Genomic DNA, 20,811 nt, shown 5'->3' on the forward strand with positions numbered 1-20,811 from the left:
CCGGAATGGAAATCACTGGTCATCTGTCTCTTAAAATTAGCCTTTAAATTATAGAAAAGAAAGGAAATCTACACTGAAAAACAAGACAGAATAGATGATTTATTATACCATAGGCTTACAGAATCACAATCAGCAAGGTGGTATAGCAGATAGAGTTCTGATATGGAGTCGGGAAGACCTGGCTTCAAATACTGCGTCAAGACATTTACTAGCTGCATGATCCTAGGAAATTCACCTAAGTTCTGTCTGCCTCAGTTTTTTCATCTGTAAAAATGGGACTAATAGTAGCACCTACTTGCCTGGGTTGTGAGGATCAAAGAAGGTAAGATGTAAAGTACTTCGCAAAACCTTAAGGCAATGTGTAAATGCTAGCTTACTGATATCACTATCATATTATCATAATTACTATAATTCGTAAAACCTGGAAGGGACCTTAGAAGTCATCTACTAGAAACCCCTCATTTTATTAATAAGGAAATTATCTACCAGAGAACTTAAGTTACCTAACCAAGGCCACACAATATTGATATCTATTCCTTTTGTTTTTATGTCCATTTGGATAAAGAATAATGTGAAAACCTATTACAAGTTAGAAAACCCCAAATCATCACACAACTTAAACTTACAAAGGCTTATATAAATTAATTTAAAACAAAAAACAGCAGCATAAAAACAACATCTTTCAAATGTTTTGCTAACACTTTCAGTAGTGATAATCACATTGAAAAGTTTAAATACCACTCAGCTATTTAAAGAGCTTATCAGTAGGCAAGAGGTACTTACCATTCTTCGATTTGATCCTGTCACTATGAAACTGGAGTGATTAACTGTTAGTGGTTTCCCAAAGATCTAATGCAAGATGAGTTCAAGATGCAGATTTATAAGCTTTCCCTACAAACTTGGGAAACTCCACATAATATCTTCAGTATAATTGTTTTAAAAAAAAAAAAGTTTGTTCATCCATCTGTTTGCCTAAGCAATTTAGGCATTCCCTGGCAGAGAAATTATCTCCCTATAATGCCTGGGGAAAAACGTCCTACTAAATATTTCCCTCTGCTACTGTCAAGGCTTGGTCTGGTAAATCAGAATTAATCAGCAAGCATTTAATAAATTTCTACTTTGTACCAGGGGACGATGGAGAAGCAGACAGAAAGCAAGCCTTAAAGCCTAGAAGAAATGGACTCAAGTTCTGTCTCTGACACCTACTGGCCATATGAACCTGAGCAAGAAATATAACTTTTCAATGCGCTAAGCCATTTTCTAAGAGTAGATGCTAGAATTCCCATGAAAATAAAATCAGAGATCCAGTCCCTACCTATCCCTACTGTATCAGGCACTGTGCTAGTTGCTGCACATACAAAGGCAAACAGAAAACCATCTTTGCCCTCAAGGAGCAAGGAGTACTGGAGAAGCCAAATAGATACAAAACTATTGTGGAAAGCAGGGGGTGACGAGGAGATGTTTCACATGAAAATGGCCAACGCTAAATCTTAAAGGAAACTAGAGATTCTAAGCAACAAATGTGAAGAGGGAGCACATTTTGGCTGTGGAAGAGAAGCACTGCAAAGGCCTGGAGATGGTAAATGGACTGCTATATATGAGAAGCAGCAAGATCAGTACAGCTACTGTATGGCAGAGTATGTGAAAAAGCATAATGTGTAATGATGCCGGAAAAGACTTTAAACACCAATTGAGGTAAATGACAATAGAAATTACAGGCTAATAAACCTCAAATTTTCAACTGTAAACAAAACTTGATGGTTTCCACAAGTCATAAGTCTCCAATAGACCATTTTGAAGTGCATACATTATTAGTGGTAGAATGATCCAGGGGAATAAAACCATATATGCAACAGGATTTTCTTAAATAAAGAACCTACCAAAATGGTCTTTCTGGTTCATCAAAAGAAAAATATGAGTTCTTAACAGTGTTTGTGCTACAACCTGGTATTTTACTGGGTAAATGTTACTTAATCCTGTTCATATTTTGTTCACAAAAAAGAAAGCCTACCAGACTTTACAATGCTTCTAACATAAGATACGTGAAAGACATAACAAACTGACTTGCAAATTACAGGTGAGAAAGCTGGATTCTTTACTGAACACAAAAACACTGGTATAAGATTTTTTAAAATGCAATGGCAATGCACAAAAAAAACCCAATAAATCTATGTTCAACTCTTACTAAGCAATGAGTGCTCTGCTTAAGGGAAATGAACAAAATAGGAAGGGTTCAATTTCTACTCCTATAAACTAAGATTGTAAAATTCAACTTTAATGTAGAAAGGCAAGCAAAATCTTTAAATACAAATAGCAGGAAAGTCTCAAAAGCACATAATAAAAAGAACCTGAGCAGCCATTCTTGAGACTTTGTGATATGGTATCTTGGCAAACAGCACTGGCAACAAATGAGCTATTTCTCCCATGATTGCTTTGATGAGCCATATTGGTATCTGGAAAGGCTGGTATTATAACTGCCCCACATTAAAAGATAATTAAGTGGACAGCCAATGGGAAGGGGGAAAGAAAGACGATCAATATTCTTTCCAAAAGAGAAAGTTTTTCATTTCATTTGAAGACTTCTGCCAACTATGACACACAATTATAAATAAGAACAAAATTCAATAGATATGGGCACTACCATTAGATAATAAGCTCCCTCCCAGAATAAACAATTTAAGAGCAGGAAATGAGAAATACTGAAGAAATCTACAGAGCCTAGCACAATGACTTAAAGCTACTTGGTATTTAATAAATGCATGTTGAATTGAAGGTAGATTTGTACATGGCGAGAAAAAGGCCAGTATAAATTGTTTCCAAATAAGAAATGGTTTAAAACTATTTGGTAGCTTTAAGCAAATAATCTGTATAAGATCCACTAGTTTAAAAAGTCTAGGAAAACCTTTTTCCAAATTGTAAACTCAAGGTTCTTGGCAAGATAATTGTATTTAATCTAGCCTGTTATTAACTCTCCAAAAAAGTAACAAAACTATGATTAGATAATGTTACATAATATATAGCATGAAATGGAAAATGGATCCTCAGATACAAATACGGCAAACCTACAATACAATATGAATCTTGTACTACTCAATCTGCTTAAAAATAGGACAAAAATTGTGGGAGGATAGTCTCTGTTTTCAATAAAACAACAATAAAGGATGACTTTGATAACCGTTTCTGTGAAAAACTGTCAGCAAATGCTTTCCTGAATATACTAGAAATTACCCAACTAACTAGAACTTAGGGAAATAATGTAATTTGTTCATGATTTGTTGGCAACAAGACTTTGGCCAAAAGTAGAAAAGAGGTATACATTATCAGTTGATACTTGCTAACCACAAGGCACTCATAAGTCGTCTTCTCCTTTCTTTCATTTCTACCTGGCCAACTTCTCAACTTAACTGAGTCTAAGCCTTGTGGCTCACCTTGTGCCTTCATTAGCAGGCATTAATCATTTATTGAGGATTATGGTAACAACGATAAGCCTCTTCTCCAACAGACTGTCTCTGATGCCCAAAGATTCCTAAGTGCTGTTTGAGAAGATATCTGATTCATACTTGCAAAGTCAAATAGAATTAAGTAAACATCAAAATACTGCTAGGATCCAGTTACACTGAAAACACTAACAATATTCTGTGGGTAGACATTCTGCGCTGAGAAATTTTCTTACCACATAAAAACAATTTTATAATATGTAGCATTTCACAGTCTTTCCTTAAAGAGCACAAATAAGTACTGCAAATAGCAGTCAATCAAGTGGAGTCACATCTAGGACCTGAGCTCCCACATTCAGTATGTCATAATCCTACTTTTTAAATTAAATGATTTTTAAATCATTCAATTCTTCAATTCTGTTCTCTGCAGCTCTATTACTGGAGTAGTACCACTCAACTACATCACTGCCTAATTAATATTTATGAAATATTTTAAAGATGAAAAATGTTAACTCTCATTATAGTTTTAATAAGCAACTTTTACTCAATTTATGCAGAGGATCTTGGTTAGCATGTCATAACAAAGCATATCCTTACTACCTAATTAATAGCAAGTAATGGAATTTTGTATACTAAAATCATAAACTGCTAGACACATTGTTGATCATTTTTAGTAAGTACAGATTTTCACAGTAACGTATCTTACAGAAATTAAGACAACTATTTATCAGTGAGTTTCTTGCCACATGGTTCATAGCTGGTTTAAAAATGCAGTTAAAATATAGTTTTCACTATCCCTTACAAGGTATAATGAGCACTGAAATAAATGTGAAACAAATAGATTACACTTTAAGAGAAATCTCTGAAACTCATTCCCCTCAGGAACACTACTGAAATATGCTGTTAAGCATATATATATATATATATATATACATACACACACACACACACACACACACACACACATACATATATATATTCATTAAATTTTGTAACATGAATTTAAAACCAATTTTGCTTACTAGAGTCAAAGTACTGAACACATCATTGTTAATGCCTTGTATTTCATTATGAGAAATTTCCGTTATTACAAAGTTAGCAGCAGAGTATAACTGCGTAACTAGACTTGTAAAACCAGAGTTAAGCAAGGTTTTTCCCATGTTTTCTAGTATGATCTCACAGACTCAAGATTGAGCTTCAATTTAAGATTTTCTCAAAACTAATGCTACCACAAGATAAATAATCTATGGAAAACATTTATTTATGTACAGGAAAAGAGAGGAAGGGTACAAAAATTTGTAGGGAATTTTGGATTCAAAGCTTCTAAAAAACCTGCTCTGGCTGCTGGGTATGAATAACTGCAAAACAAAATGAAAGTTTCTTTAAGATTCCACATCTTTGACTTCTCAATATTAATGAGAGGAACAAACAGAGAGGAAAATGTCAAAGAGATCTCTGGAAAATAAGCTAAGTGTGAGTATCAGGAAACAATTTTTCAGAGGTGAAATATGCAAGCTTCCACTAAAAAGAACTGAATCACAAAGATTAGGATGTCATATAAATCTCATTCCTTTTAAATAACAGTCAAAAGTCAATGTCCAATGATATGTTGTTGTCCAACCTATTTTCCTGCTGGATTTATGATTAATAATTTTTTCAAGGCAATTTTAAGAAAAAATATAAGGAAAATAGTTAAGTTAAGACATCCTAAACTAAGAGTTAAGACTACAACTGACATTAAAATACAGAGGTATTTCTCTGAATTTACAATCCCCTCAACAACTAATGGATCCATTCTGACCAATTAGCATTCTTATTTATGAGTCACATGGGTGCCTGGGTCTTACACTTAATCAAAAAATAATAATTAATGAGAGGGGCTTTGCTACTTAGCTCTTAAAATCATTTTAGGCTGCTTGACTGAATATGCCCATAAAAATAATTCAATAAAGAAAACAAAGCACAGATTAATTATGTTTAGTGCATCATATCTTCTTCACCTACTGCTTTTTCCTGACCCTTCTTTCTTTGGAATTTCCTTCTTTGTATAAGAAATCACTTCTTCAATGCTGAGAAAGAGCATAACAAGAATACTACCTAATTGAAACACTAGTGCATTATTGGTGGAGTTGTGAACTGATCCAACAATGCTGGAGAACAATTTGGAACTAGGCCCAAAGGGCAATAAAACTGTGCATACCCTTTGATTCAGCAATACCACTACTATGTCTATATCCCAGAGCGATCATAAGAAAGGGGAAAAGATCCACATGTACAAAAATATTTATAGCAGCTCTTTTTAGGGTGGCCAAGAACTGGAAATTGTGGGGATGCCCATCAACTGGGGAATGGCTGAACAAGTTGTGGTACATGAACGTAACAGAATACCATTGTGCTATAAGAAATGATGGACAGGAGGATTTCCAAAAACCTGGAAAGACTTACGTGAACTGATGCTGAGTGAAGTGAGCAGATATTGTACATAGTAATAGCAACATTGTGTGACAACCAACTTTGTTAGACTTAGCTCTTCTGATCAATACAATGATCCAAGATAATTTCAAAAGACTCATGATGGAAAATGCTATCCACATCCAGAGAAATAACTATAGAGTCTGAATGTAGATCAAAGCATATTATTTTCACCTTTTTTGTTTTTTCTTTCTCATGGTTTTTCCCGTTTGTTCTGATTTTTCTTTCACAATATGACTAATATGGAAATATGTTTAACATAATTGTACATGTATGACCTATATCAGATTGCTTGCTTTCTTTGGGAGGGGGAGGAAAGAGGGAGAGAGAAATATTTGGAATTCAAAATCTTATAAAAGTGAAGGTTGAAAACTATCTTTGCATGCAATTATAAAAAAATAAAATACTATTTAGTATTTAAAAAAAAAAGAAACCAAGAATACTACCTGCCCCGAACTACCTAGCTATGTCACTGTGGAAAAGAAGTATTTATTAAGTGTCTCATATGTGACAAGCACTGTGCTGGACAATGGGGATACAAGTCACTTCACCTCTGATTCTCAGTTTTCCCTTCAATAAATTGAGAATAATATTACTTATGCTACCTATCACAAAGGTTATTGCAAGGAAAGCATTTTATAACGCTTAAAGTGCTACAAAAATGTAAGTTATTAGAATATAATGCTCCAATTTAAAATTTTTTTCAAAGGGAAACAAACATCACTTTTCCTAAAGCGAAAGTCAAAGTACTTTCAGGAATGTTTAAACTTAATTAATGAAGCTGAGTGCTCATTCTGATGCTGCCACTAACAGCCAGGAGATCTTGGGCAAATTACTCATTTAAACCTCTTCCAATCTCAGTTTCCTTCCTCTGTTAAAATTACTTCAACTAAGTGACATCTAATATTACTACCATCCTTAAAAATCTAAGAAGAAATTCTACGAATGAAGCTGTTCTTGCCAACAATTTTATCTGGTAAGAGACCCAAGAGACCAAAGCCTTTATGAGAGACACAGTTATATTTAATGACTAAAAAATTTTCACACAATGCTGCTCCATGCTGATCATTGTCAGTAATTACCAAGAAATAGTCCTAGAAAGAGACAAATTATACTGTAATTATAAATCATCAGTAGTCCGGAGATAGTCACCCTGGCCCGCTTAAAGAAAAGATTCAAAACTCAGTCCCTATTCACTTGCCATGGTGCATTGTTAATACAATTTGAAGATTTTCCCATCCATTACTAGGCCCATGTGACCTGTCTGAGTCACATGAGTCTGTGGTGGGAGGAGCTTGCTGAGTGGGTGGAACGGAACTGAGAAGAAGTGAGTGGAGCAGTTAGAGAGGTAAGAGAGAAGCCTCAGGCTAGGACTGCGAGTGCTGGTTTGTGGGAAGGCCCCAACAGGGGAAGGCTCTGGGATGGTGGTGCTCCCTACTGTGATTATGTGTATTAACTCCTTTCTTGCCATGATGGATTTGGCTTCTTGGTGTCTGAATGAATGTTTTGGTTCTGCCTTCTATATAGAGAGAGTCTGTTATATTTTGTGATTTAGAATTATGACAGCATATTCATAGTCACCGTTGGTGCTATGAATATTGTGTTGGCAATTTACACATAGCCAATTCTCAATAATGCATGAAGGCTGACATTCTATGGGCAAATACCCTTATAATTTATAGTTTCAGGTTTAGCAACTGATTTCACTTCCTCTTCCAAAAAGCAGAAACAAAGTAACCTAAACAGGGCTTCCTACCTTGTCTCTACCTCTAGTGCAGCAGCAATTGAAAAAAAAACTTTTTATATTAGTCAAAAGGTAAATGAACAGTACATGAAGGGGCAAATGGTATACTTAATATGTTTAGTACAGTAACCACCCCTCAACATTAGATAATCAAGAAATGATGTTTAGAAAGGAGGAAAGAAGGTGTTACAGATGAGGAAATGGAGGCTCAAAGAAAGATGAAGGGAATTACCCGCGGTCACACAGCTAATAAATGTCAGTGGCAGAAAGTTGACCCAGTTCCCTGACAGAAAGCTTAACGCTCTGTCCACATTCCAATTGTGGGTGCTAAAAAAGTAACAGTTAAAGAACGGTTCTAACATAATTCATTTAATGGCCATCTGAAGAGTTGGATGTCCCCTAAGTATTACAAAGAATTATAAAATCATGATTTTTTTCATAGTGAACATATATTTCCTTGATTAAAAATGTTTCTTTATCAGAATTAAAACAAAAGCTATAAAATTCGTAAGAAAAATTATGGAAACATAAATACAATGTTAAAAGAACTAAGTATCTATAAAAATACATAGACCCTCTGTGATCCAGGCAAACTGACCAACTTACTGACTTCTGAACTAAGCATATCGCCTCCTTCCTCCAGGTCTCTTTGCCCCCCAATGCACACAGTTTCCCCTCTGCTCCCCTCCAATTCCTAGATGCTTTGGCTTCCCTCAAAGTTCAGCTTATGTGCCATCTCCTTTAAGAAGTCTTTCATGATTCTCCTCCTCCAGTTAGCACAATCACCCTCCTCACAGCACTGTGTATATACTTATCTGTTCATAATGCTGCATCCTCCCAATAGAACATATGGTCTTCAGTGGCAGGGATTTTTTTTTCCCACATTATCTTTGTAGCCCCAGCACCCAGAAAAGTTCCTTGCACATAGCAGATATTCAATAAATTACTTGTTGGATCAAATTAAATAAATTATGAGCACTAATAGAAGTAAAATCTTCTGATGATAAGTACCACAGACTAACCCAATGGTTTTCTTACAATGGTTTTTCTTAAAATGAATATATTCCTAAAAATAAAATGCCCCGAATGCAAGTCACAAAGATGAAATGTTTAGAGCTGTCCAGCTTTTATGGAATGAATCAGCAAAAGAAATCAGGTACTTTTAAGGCAGTAGGCAGAAAAGTGAGGCAGACACAAATCTAGCTCCATCCTTCTTCCCTCCCATGTGCTCCAAGATTGGGGTTGTTTGGTGTTAGCTAAATTTTATTCAAGACATGGAGAGATTAAGGGGAATTAGAAAATAACTGCAATTTGAAGGTAGGACAAAAGGTAGTTCAAGAGCTCATCTATATCTCAACACAGTAATTCTTTCAATCCTCACAATAGAAATAGGGCAAAATCAAGCTCCTTGACTTGAGAGTGACTGTTCCATGGCGAGCACAGAAAATCTTTATTACAATTCTTTAATTATAATTATATACATATGTGTTGGTAACCAAAAATGGGCTCCTTAGCACTTAGTTCAACAAGTACCCTTGAATAGTTTGGCTCTTGTTCCCTTTGAATAATTCATTGAGCCTTACTAGGTGCTAAGCCCCAGGCCCAAACCCCTATTAGGTGTAAAACCTTAGTGGGTGTGGATTGGCAACTAAGGTGGGGCCCAAGGTGGGGCTAACTCCAGAGAGGGCCTAGTTTACATGTCTGGGAGAGCAGAGGCTCTTAGACCAGGTGGGTTTGAGTCCGCCTCTTTGTGACGATTTTAGGTCACGTGGGTGAGTCGCATGTGTGACTCACCCCTGACGCTGAAAAAGATATAAAAACCAGGGGTTGGCTGTCTGTTCCTTGGAGCTCTTTGCCGCAGCGGTGGTAGCACGTAACTCTGGGCCAGCACTTGTTCCGAGCTCCTGGGCTGGACCTAGATGTTGGTAACTATGAATTGTATTGGGTCTGTCTGTTGATGTTTATAATCTGTTTGTATGTTTCTCTGAAGTTCAGGGTTCTGGCCTTCTCCCCTGAACTAAATGACTGATATTTGTATGCTGAATTAAAGCAAGCTTGTCAACCCCTTTAGCCTTGCTTTCCTTAGTTAAGCAGATCAAAAGAACTTGTGCTGTTGGCAGCTTTCTGGGTGCTGGCTGTGGGTGGATCTTATACCCCCACAGAAGCTGCTAGCCGGATTGTGGAAACAACATATATAATTATAATTCTTTATTTTAGAAGATTATTCACTGCAATGTATTCAATTTAAACAAGATCAACAAAGTATCATTTCCAAAGGCCATCCGTGGGACATGTAAGTGAATAAGGAGCTGGCCTCACATCAAGAAGACATAGGTACAAGTTACAATTCCAAGTATGTGACCCAATATAAGTCACTTAACTGTTCAGGGCACCAGACAACTCAGACTGTTTACTCAAGAGAGGCTGCAGTCCTACATTAGGAGAGGTAGATGGGCAAGCAGTCAATAAGCATTTATCAAGGACTGACTTACTGTGTGTCAAGCAGTGTGCTAAGTGCTGCGAACACAAAGACAAGCAAACAGAAAGAGTTTTCTCCTGCAGGATTTCCCTATACTGGGGGCACTTCTCTGTCATGCCTCCATGCAGAGTGCCTTCCCTTCTCCCCACACATCTCACTTTTCACCTCCCTTTTGTGTACTGTCTTACCCATTAGATTGAAAGCTCCTTAAGGGTACAGATTGTCTTTTTCCCTTTCTTTATACATCCAGTGCTTAGTACAGCAACTGGCACATAGTAGGCATTAAAAATACTGACTTGCTGACTGACATTAATGAAATCATAAGTCTAATCTGTCTTTTCCCCAATGCTACATGCAGAGAGATAGCATTGTTATATATAGAACTGTTCTTTGTAATAGCAGCACTTACTGTAATGGGACTTTACCTGTGGAGTAATAAAGCATGTGCCACAACTCTACTTACGGTTGAGTAAAGTCATGGGTAATGAAGTCAGAACTCTTGAAAAGTAGAAAGATGTCACTGAGGGTTTTACACTTCAGAGAACTATTCATTGCTATCCAGTAGGCATCCTAGATAAGCAAACACATTCAGTACAAATTTCTGTTAGTTGCCATAAATAAAATCAAGTCTATAACCAATCAACATTGTATATCACTTCAAATAAAAAAAGTTGAGATCGCTAAACTAGACGACAGATTTAGCCATCATTTCCTTAATCGATTTCAAGGAGATGTATTTCTAAAAAACTTCTGAATTGCAGTAATTATCTCCGGAAGCCTTGTCCCTAGGCATTAAGATATGCTAATAAGAAGACCTTTCTAGGAGAATTATGTCACAAGGACGTTTTGCAGAAACTCAGCAAATGTGACCTAGGTACTTCCCAGTGTTTAGCTCACTTAGACTGTTTTTAAAATAAGGAAAGACATTTAAAGAACATAATCCCAGGGGATCTAGGTGAGCTGTGGAAGATTGGCTGTCGAGTTCCAAGTGTCTTTCCCTCCAAAGAAGAGGGAATCTTTACCCTCCTCTTACCCCGATGTAACAGTGGCTAAAAACACTTAGAGCCAGAGTTAGAGCATTTGGAATACCAGTTCCAAGTGGAACACTCAAAGCTACAGAGAATACTCCACATGGACCTCTGAAATCTACAAACATATCTAGTGTACATGTTCAGATAAAGTAACAGAACAGACATAGGGCAAGCAAAACAAATCTAAAACTGGAAAACTATTAGATTATCAAGATGCTGTACCTTAGTACATAGCAAATATTTATTTTGGAAAGGAGAATTATAAAAATTAATCAGTTTTCAAGTATAATAAACTCTCAGTTTTCTGTACTACCTGAATTATTACTATGGATAACTGAAGACAATAACAGATAATCTACCTGTTGTGGAAGGGGAATTATATCTGCTCGCTAAGGCAAGATTCCTTAATGTGGTAAAGTTCTAACTTAGTTGAATGGGAGGAAATTCTTTCTGCATGTGAAAGGATTACCTACATGTAAAAAATAATAAGTTGACTGTGGTAAAATTCAAACCCAATTTTCATGAACTGTATTTGTCTTAAGTTCTATCCTTGGTCAGAAATCTACAAATGTTCTATTACTTAGCTTGAACTTCATTCAGTTCAAAAGGAAAGAAAACTCAGATAAATTGCCAAAATTAAATTATGAATATTTCCATAAATACTGATGGTAACAGAGTTCAATACCATCAACACCCACTGTTTCCTCTTGCCTTCCTCCAATATCATTTTTTGCAACCTTGATCACACCTCCTCCTTATTCTGCAGGAACTTGTTCCAGAAATAGAGGACACTGTTGACCAAGTATTCTAAATTCTCTAAGAGCAAGGAGTTTCCCACTTTTGTATCGGTATCTCCAGGTTCCAGCTCAGTACCTGATACATTATAAATGCTTGTTGCTGATAAATCTTCAGTCACTTTCTCTAAACTGGTTCCTTCCCATCTATCTACAAACATATTCAGATTTCTCCAAATCTAAAAAGCTTTCGCTTCATCGTTCTACCCTCCTCTAAACCCCCAATTTAGGTATATCTATTACTACTCATTACGTTTACCCCCAAATGCTCTCCTCTTCCTAACTTCCCTATTATTATTGGGGTACTGCCATCCTCCCAATTCCCCAGGCTTGCAACCTAGGCATCATCCTTGACTCTTCAGTTTCTTTCCCACTCCCTCAAATCCAATTTGTTGGTAAGGCCTGTGAATTTTACCTTTTATCTCTCAAATATGCACCCCCCTGCCCCGTCCCTCATCTGACGCTGCCACTACCCTGATATAATCCTTTATCACCTCAGACTACTTCAACAACCTGCTGATTGGTTTCTACACTTCAAGTCTCTCCATACTCTAGTTCACCCTCCACTCAGCTGTCAAAGATCTTCCTAAAGTGCAAGTCTAACCATGTTACCACACTACTCAAAAAATTCCAGTGGATTCTTAGTACCTACAAGATCATATAAAAAAAATCTTTTCTTTGGCATTCAAAGGCTTCATGACCTAGCCCTCCCTTCTTTCTAGTCTTGTATTACTGCCTCGTCACTCCCCTCAACCCTGATACAGAGAGACAGACGGGGGAGAGAGAAAGAGGGGGAGAGGGAAAGAGAAGCAGAGAGAGGGGGAGAGGTGGGGAGGGAGGATACCCCATCTCCTGACTCTGGCTACTGTTACTGGCTGTCTCCCACGTATGGAATGCTCTCCCTCTTCATTTCTACCTCCTGGTTTAAAAAGAGCTTCCTTCAAGCTGAAATCCCAGCTTCTGCAGGAAGCTTTTCCTGATCCTCTTTAACTCTAGTGCCTTCCCTGTGTTGATTATTTCCAATGGTATATAATTTGTTTGTACATGATTGTAAACATGATGTTTCCCACTGGACTGTAAGCTCCTTGAGAGCAAGGACTAGCTTTTGCTTTTTTTTGTAGCCTCAGTGCTTAGCACATTGCTGGAATACAACCGGTATTTAATCAATGTGTTTTGACTTGATGACTGACTGATATTCTGTATTTTCTTGACCTTTTAAGGGACAAATCTCTTGGAAAAAAAAACCATCTATATACAAGGCCTCCACTTCCTTACCACCCACTCTCCCATTTTCTTTTCAACTCCTTGAAATCTGGCTTCTTTTCATAATACTCTACTGAAACATTAGGTCCCTAATGACACCCCCCCAATTGCCAAATCAAAATTTTTTTTGTTGTTTTCTTCCTCCATTACAGCATTTTCTTCAGCATTTGCCTCTGTTGACTCCCCTTCCTCCCCTTTTACTGCACAACCTCCTGTCACCTGGCTTCAGAAACAACAACCACTCTTGCTACCCTTTGTCTCATTCATTCACAAGATTTCAACTACTACCTCTACAGAGAGGGCTCTAATTCTGAAGTCAGGAAAAACTTCCTAACAATCATTCAATCCTCAAAGTGAAACGAGCTTGGGAAGGTAGTGGGTTCTACTTTACTGGTCTTCAAACAAAGGCTTGATAACTTCTTTGCAAGTTTGTAGTTCTGTAATTCTGTGATTCTGATTCATTCCCAAATCTATATCTCTAGCTCTGACTTCTTTTCTTTTTAAAAAATTTTACTGGACTTTTGTTTTTTATACCTTTTATCTCCCCAAACCCTTCCTACTCCTAACCTGTGCTCTATGGAATACTCCTTTTTCATACACACACACACAAAAAGACAAAATAAACTGATACAGCAATGTAACTGATAGCATATCTACCTCCATAGTTATATCTACAATGGTTTACTTACAAGATATATCCACCAAGATGTCTCAGTGGCAACTCAACAACATATGCAAAACCTCATCATCTGGCTCCTCTATTATTGTCAATGTCATCCTTACCTCTCCCTCACTTTCATAAGCAACTAGTTACCAAATCCCACTAATTCTATCTCTACAACATCTCACTTCCATCACCACAGTAAAGGATCGAAATAATGCTCACTTGGACTACTACAAAAGTCTCCTACTTCCACACTTTTCCCACACCTTTAATCCATAAACTTCATGCTACTGCTAGACTAATTTCTTTTATACAAAGACTTGGCCAAGTTATTTTGTTCAAAGTCTTCCATGTCTCCCTATGGCCTATGAAGTTAACTTCAAACTCAAATTCAAGACCTCCAGAGTCTGCCACTGCCATGCCATCTCAGTCTTACTTTACTACACAAACTATACTCCAGGCTAACTCTCTGCCCTGAGTCTAATTTAATCCAACAAGCTTTTATTAAGCATTTGGTATCAAGGGACAAGCAGTAAGCATTTAGTATGCAAGAACACTAAACACTGGGGATACGAGAACAAAATGAAAAAGAGTTCTTCCTCTGATAATGAAGATTAATGGTAATATTCTACCGGGGATTGGGCTATACAACATGTAAACACATAAGAATATAAATGATCATTTGAGAAGGTAAGATAGAATATTAACAAAGGAGGGGTAAGAAAAATTTCCCACAGATGGGGATATAACACTGAGCTTTTGAAGTCTTAAGAGTTAGAGGTGAGGCAGGAGTGAATTCCAGCCATGAGGGCAGCATGTGCAAGGATCCAGAAGAGAAAGATGCCAAGTGCTTAGGAAAAAGCAAATCGGATAGTTTTAGCTAGAACACAATGAATATGTAGTTGAAATATTTTGCAACAAGCCTGGAAAGGTAAGCTAGAAAAGAGCTTGAAGAGAAATGGGTGCACCACAGGAAATGGCAAATAGGAAGAATTCAGAGAAACTTGGGAAGACTTCTATGAACTGATATAGAGCCAAGTAAATAGAGCCTGGAGAACAATTTACATGGTGACCATAATACTGTAAAGGAAAATAATACTGAAATAATTCAGAACTCTGATCCATGCCTGTTCACAGAAAATTTTAGTCTGCCTTTTAAAAATAAAGAAATCCATTCATGAATCTTTATTACTACATTACTACAAATTCAGTTCAAAATTCCTCTATTTGTAAGTCTTGTGATATTTTAATTCTATTGTTTTCAAGCAAGAAACATTTTTCTGTCCACTAAAATGGATGGCTAAGGTTCTGAAACTACCTTTCTAAATTCCAACATTGTTTGGAAACAAAATTTGAAACTCCTTCTGGGAGGACTTATGCTACATAATGTACTTCAGACTCAGAACAATATGAAAACACATAACAAAACAAAAGGAAAAAAAGGGATATAAAACAGAAAAATGACCATAAGATCCTAGAATTAGAAAACTAATCCAACCAAAAGAACAAAAGGGAGGAAAATATTAAAATAAGGAATGATAAAATAATGAAAAAGAAAATCTATGTTCTTACCCTTGGTGCACTCCAGTTGAGTTTAGGAAATACACTACCCCCCAGGGAATTAATGGCTTCTTGAACTTTAATGGCAAACTCAGGAAACTCTGGTGCCTGAACAGAAAGAAGAGTAATTCTGTCACGTCATTCAATTTATCGCACTAAATACATAAACAGTATTAAGAATAAGGTAGTGACAGATATTAGAAAGGGAGTTCAGAACACTTGATTATCAATATTAATTAAACCAAATTAAGTCAACGATTAAGATACACCCAGGAATAAGAGAAAGAAGAATATTAAAAACACTTAGCAAAATATTGATAATCTAAATCGATATACAATATTTTATTCAAAGCACAAATAAACCTTACTAGAAATCTCTGAATTGAGAAAAAAAGACCTTGATTCCTCTTAATAAATGTGCTTGTATGTACAACCAAGATTTTTTTCTAATGAGACATGATTTATGTAATATTGTATATGTTGCAAAGGGCCGGGTAGTAAGATGGCCTTCAGAATGTTCAAAGCCAGTCAGATAAAATCCTACATTTGAGAAAAAAAATAAGCATCTTGGATAAATCCCAAAAAGACTTTATAAGAATGAGTAATAAATGATGCTTTAGTATGGTATTTAAACACTGCTATTTTCAGAAGAGAGTTTTATAAACAAAAATCAAAAATAGCACCTTGGTGAAAAGATAAAATGTTCTTTGCCTATTTGATTGCTTTTAAACTGCATGTTTTACACGCTCAAGAGATCATAAACTATTCTTACTATTCACCTCGATTAAACATGCACTTCAGACACTTTAGTTAAGAGAACTAAGGTTGACTAATGCTACTGCTACACCTTATATTTCTATCTCATGGCAGTGAAAAAGGGGGCTACATGGAAATCAACTTGTGAGATGGTAAATAGGCCATTAAAAGAAGAGAGACAGAAGTGGAGGTGGGGGGAGGGGAAAAGACACATGATTAAAGGTACAAAGTCCACAAAGGCATCCATGCGATTTGCTTGTTTTCAACGGCTGCCCCCTAGTGGATAACTGTTGTTTCAGAATAAAGTTGCTCTTGTTTTGATTTTTTAACCAAAAATACTAATCAAAAAATTTTCATCATGGAGCTCAAAATTGACTTACAATACACAAAATCAGAAATCTAATGATGGATTTTATTCTTGTCTGTGATGATCCCCCAAATTAGCCAAGTTGCAATGAAAGTTACAAGTGACTAACTGCAGGAAACAGTTATAAGGGGCAAGGAAATATATTAAAGGAAGTAATGGCTGGAGAAATTAAAATGTTTATCACACACTCAGAAATAGGTGTTAAGAAAGATGGTTCATGGCTAGATAAGGAAGCTGTCATAAGCTTAATGCAGAGGTCTTTCCTGTTGTTCCTATTACTACTGATCATCAGACCACAGTAGCAGCTTTCCCAATTTTTCTACCATCTTCATGGAATCACATAAACTCAATGCTGGAAAGGACCTTGGAAGTGATCTAGTCCAGTCCATCCCCTTACAACAAATCGAACAGGGCATCATCCACCTTTTGCTTAAAGGCCTCTAGTGAAGGAGAACCAAAGATTTAACTTCCAGTCTTGACTATTCCTTCTGTCCAGGGACTTTAAATTCAATTCCTCACTATTATACCTATCATTCATGTTCAACCCTATATTAAAAAACCCTCACTTTTTAATTACTTCTATATATCAAAAGAATTTCATTCACCTATTAGCAAATCAAGAATGGATGATGAATTTTTAGAATGGTCTACACCAGGGCTGGCCAAAATGCAGCCCACAGGGCAGCCAGGATTTATGCGGCCCACCTACAAGCATAGAAATTTACATAAATGTTTCCCAGGGCTTTTACTAAAATGGCAGAACAAAATATACTGCCTATTGTTTGAATAAAAACCTAAGGTAGGACAGCCCTGGTCTACATTAAGTTAATCATTTGTGAGACCTCAAAGTTGTACGTGACTCGTGTTTTTAAAAACCAAGATAGGTTCTGGGAGCCCAGATGGCACAATAAAGGCAGGGACTTACCTGAGCTCCCAAATTCCCATCCAGACAACTTTAAAATGACGTCTCAAAATGACTTTTAGAGAGGCAGAACCAACAAAAGGATGGGGTGGAAAAATTTTCCAGCCCAAGACAACTAAGAAGGTCTGTTACACCAGGGTGAGAGTGAAGCACAATCCAGTTCTGGCTGCACCCCAGCAAGCAACCAGCAGGTCTTGGTGGCAGTGGTGGCTTCAGATCTCTCAGCCCACAGACTATAGGGATTGGACAACTGGTCAGAAGGAGATTACAGGGGATCCTCTGCATTGCCCATATGCAGTTCCAGGTCAAAGTCCCAGAGAGATGAGGAGCACTAGAGCATGTGTAGCCACAGGCAAACAGGGACCCTGGTCACAGTTCTAGGGCAGAAAAGAGTGCTTATGATTGTTCACAGATCAGAGCACAGGTCTAGAGAGCAATAACCACACCTCTCCTTAGACCACAGCATCTTAGAATAAATGAAAAGTTACAGGGACCCCTTGCTCCCCAAACTAGCTCTGAAAATAGTAGCATACAAAAACCTGAAGCTTGAGACAGTGCCATCTCCACCCTGGGAACAGAGCCCAATTTTAATACAAAGTTAAAAGGCAAGAAATAAGTTAGAAAAATGAGCAAACAACAACAAAAGAACTTAACTATAGAAAGTTACTATGCTGCCAGGGAAGATCAAAATGCAAACTGAGAAGAAGACAAAGTCAAAATAGCTACACTCAAAGCCTGAAAGAAAAATATGAATTGGTCTCAGGCCCAAAAAGAATTCCTAGAAGAGCTCAAAAAGGATTTTAAAAATTGATAGAGGAGAAATTGGGAAAAGAAATGAGAGGGATCCAAGAAAATCATGAAAAAAAAGAGACAACAGCTTGATAAAGGAGGCACAAAAAAAAAACTAGTGAAGAAAATAACACATTAAAAAATAGAACAAAACGAGATCCAGGAGAGAAAATTTAAAAATTATTGGACTACCTGAAAGCCATGATCAAAAAAAGAAGAGCCTAGATATGATCTTTCAAGAAATTATCAAGGAAAACTGCCCTGATATTCTAGGGCCAAAGGGTAAAATAGAAATCGAAAGAAGCCACCAATCACCTCCTGAAAAAAGATCCCAAAAAGAAAACTCCTAGGAATATTGTTGCCAAATTCCAGAGCTCCCAGATCAAGGAGAAAATACTGCAAGCAGCCAGAAAGAAACAATTTGAGTATTGTGGAAACACAATCAGGATAACACAAGATCTAGGAGCTTCTACATTAAGGGATGCAAGGGCTTGGAATATGATATTCCAGAGGTCAATGGAGCTAGGATTAAAACCAAGAATCACCTACCCAGAAAAACTGAGTATCATGCTCCAAGACAAAATATCGACTTTCAACAAAATAGAGGACTTTCAAGCTTTTCCCGTGAAAAGACCAGAGCTGAATAGAAAATTTGACTTTCAAACACAAGGATCAAGATAAGCATGAAAAGGGAAACAAGAAAGAGAAATCATAAGGGACTTACGAAAGTTGAACTGTTTTGTTTACTTTCCTACATGGATGAGACCTCGGTGTCAGAGTAGCTGAAGGGAATATACATATGTGTGTGTGTGTGTGTGTGTGTGTGTGTGTGTGTGTGTACACACATATATATATACATGTATGTATGTGTGTGTGTGTGTGCGTGCGTGTAGAGAGAGAGAGAGAGAGACGGGGAGGGGGAGAGAGGGGGGGGGGGGGTGGAGAGCAGGGCAGGCCACAGGGTGAGTTGAATATGAAGGGATGATATCTAAAAAAAAAAAATCAAATTAAGGGATGAGAGAGGAATATATTGAGAGAGGGGAAAAAGGGAGAGATAGAATGGGGTAAATTATCTTGCATAAAAGTGGCAAGAAAAAGCAGTTCTGTAGGAAGGAAAGAGGGGGCAGGTGAGGGGGAATGAGTGAATCTTGTTCTCATCGGATTTGACCTGAGGAGGGAATAACATACACACTCAATTGGGTATCTGACCCCACAGGAAAGAAGGAGGAAGGAGATAAAAAAGCGGTCCTGATAGAAGATAGGGGGAGGAAGTAATCAAAAGCAAACATTTTCGAAAAGGGACAGAGTCAAGGAAGATAATTGAATAAATGGGGATAGGATAGGAAGGAGCAAAATATAGTTAGTCTTTCACAACATGAGTATTGTGGAAGGGTTTTGCATAATGATACACATGTGGCATATGTTGAATTGCTTGCCTTCTTAGGGAGGGTGGGTGGGGAGGGAAGAGAGGAGAGAATTTGGAACTCAAAGTTTTAAAAACAGATGTTAAAAAAAAAAAGTTTTTGCATGCAACTGGGAAATAAGATATACAGGCAATGGAGCATAAACATCTAACTTGCCCTACTAGAAAGTAAGGGAAAAGGGGATGGGGGGAATGGGGTGACAGAAGGAAGGGTTGACTGGGGAATGGGACAATCAGAATATATGCCATCTTGGAGTCAGGGGGAGGGTAGAAATGGGGAGAAAATTTGTAATTCAAACTCTTGTGAAAATCAATGCTTAAAACTAAAAATAATAAATAAATAAATAATGATTTGAAAAAGTTAAAAAAAAAAACAGAACAAAAGGTAAATGAGGCACAAAAATCCACTGAAGAGAAGAGCTTCTTGAAAAGCAGAATTGGCCAAATGGAAAAAATATGTACAAAATTTCACTAAAGAAGAGAACTCCTTAAAAAGTAAAATTGAGGGGCAGCTAGGTGGCCCAGTGAGTAGAGCACCAGCCCTGGAATCAGGAGAACCTGAGTTCAAATCCAGCCTCAGACACTTGACACACTTACTAGCTGTGTGACCTTGGGCAAGTCATTTAACCCCAACTGTCCTGCCTTCCTCCCTCCAAGAAAAAAAAAAGTAAAACTGACCAAATGCATGGAAAAGGAGGTACAAAAGGTCAATGAAGAAAATAATTCCTTAAAAATTAGAATTGGGCAAGTGGAAGCTAATGAGTCCATGAGACATAAAGAAACAGTAAAAATCAAAAGATTGAACAAATAGATGAAAGTGTGAAATACCTCATTGGAAAAACAACTGACCTGGAAAATAGATTGAGAAGAGATCATTTCAGAATCACTGGACTACCTGAAAGCCTTGATCAGAAAAAGAGCCTAAACATCATCTTTCAAGAAATTATCAAGGAAAACTGTCCTGATATCTTAGGTCCAGAGTTTAAGATAAAAACTGAAAGACCCTATCGATCACCTCCTAAAAGATATCCCAAAATGAAAACTCCCAGTAATATTATAGCCAAATTCCAGACCTCCAAGGTCAAGGAGAAAATATTGCAAGCAGCCAGA

At 37.1% G+C, this 20,811-nt stretch overlaps 1 protein-coding gene across 1 annotated transcript in view; it reads right to left on the minus strand.

Moving 5' to 3' along the window:
* The window catches only part of CDC123 (cell division cycle 123), a 98,113-nt gene that overhangs the window by 40,110 nt on the left and 37,192 nt on the right, over positions 1 to 20,811 (minus strand). Inside the window, exons 5-6 of the mRNA XM_036762104.1 lie at positions 15,457 to 15,552; positions 10,596 to 10,702 (exon numbers count right to left, since the gene is read on the minus strand). Of these exons, the coding sequence (XP_036617999.1) occupies positions 10,596 to 10,702; positions 15,457 to 15,552 (203 nt within the window). The remainder of the gene's footprint in view (positions 1 to 10,595; positions 10,703 to 15,456; positions 15,553 to 20,811) is intronic.

This window comes from Trichosurus vulpecula, chromosome 5, assembly GCF_011100635.1.
Source record: "Trichosurus vulpecula isolate mTriVul1 chromosome 5, mTriVul1.pri, whole genome shotgun sequence".
NCBI classification, from domain to species: Eukaryota; Metazoa; Chordata; class Mammalia; order Diprotodontia; family Phalangeridae; genus Trichosurus; species Trichosurus vulpecula.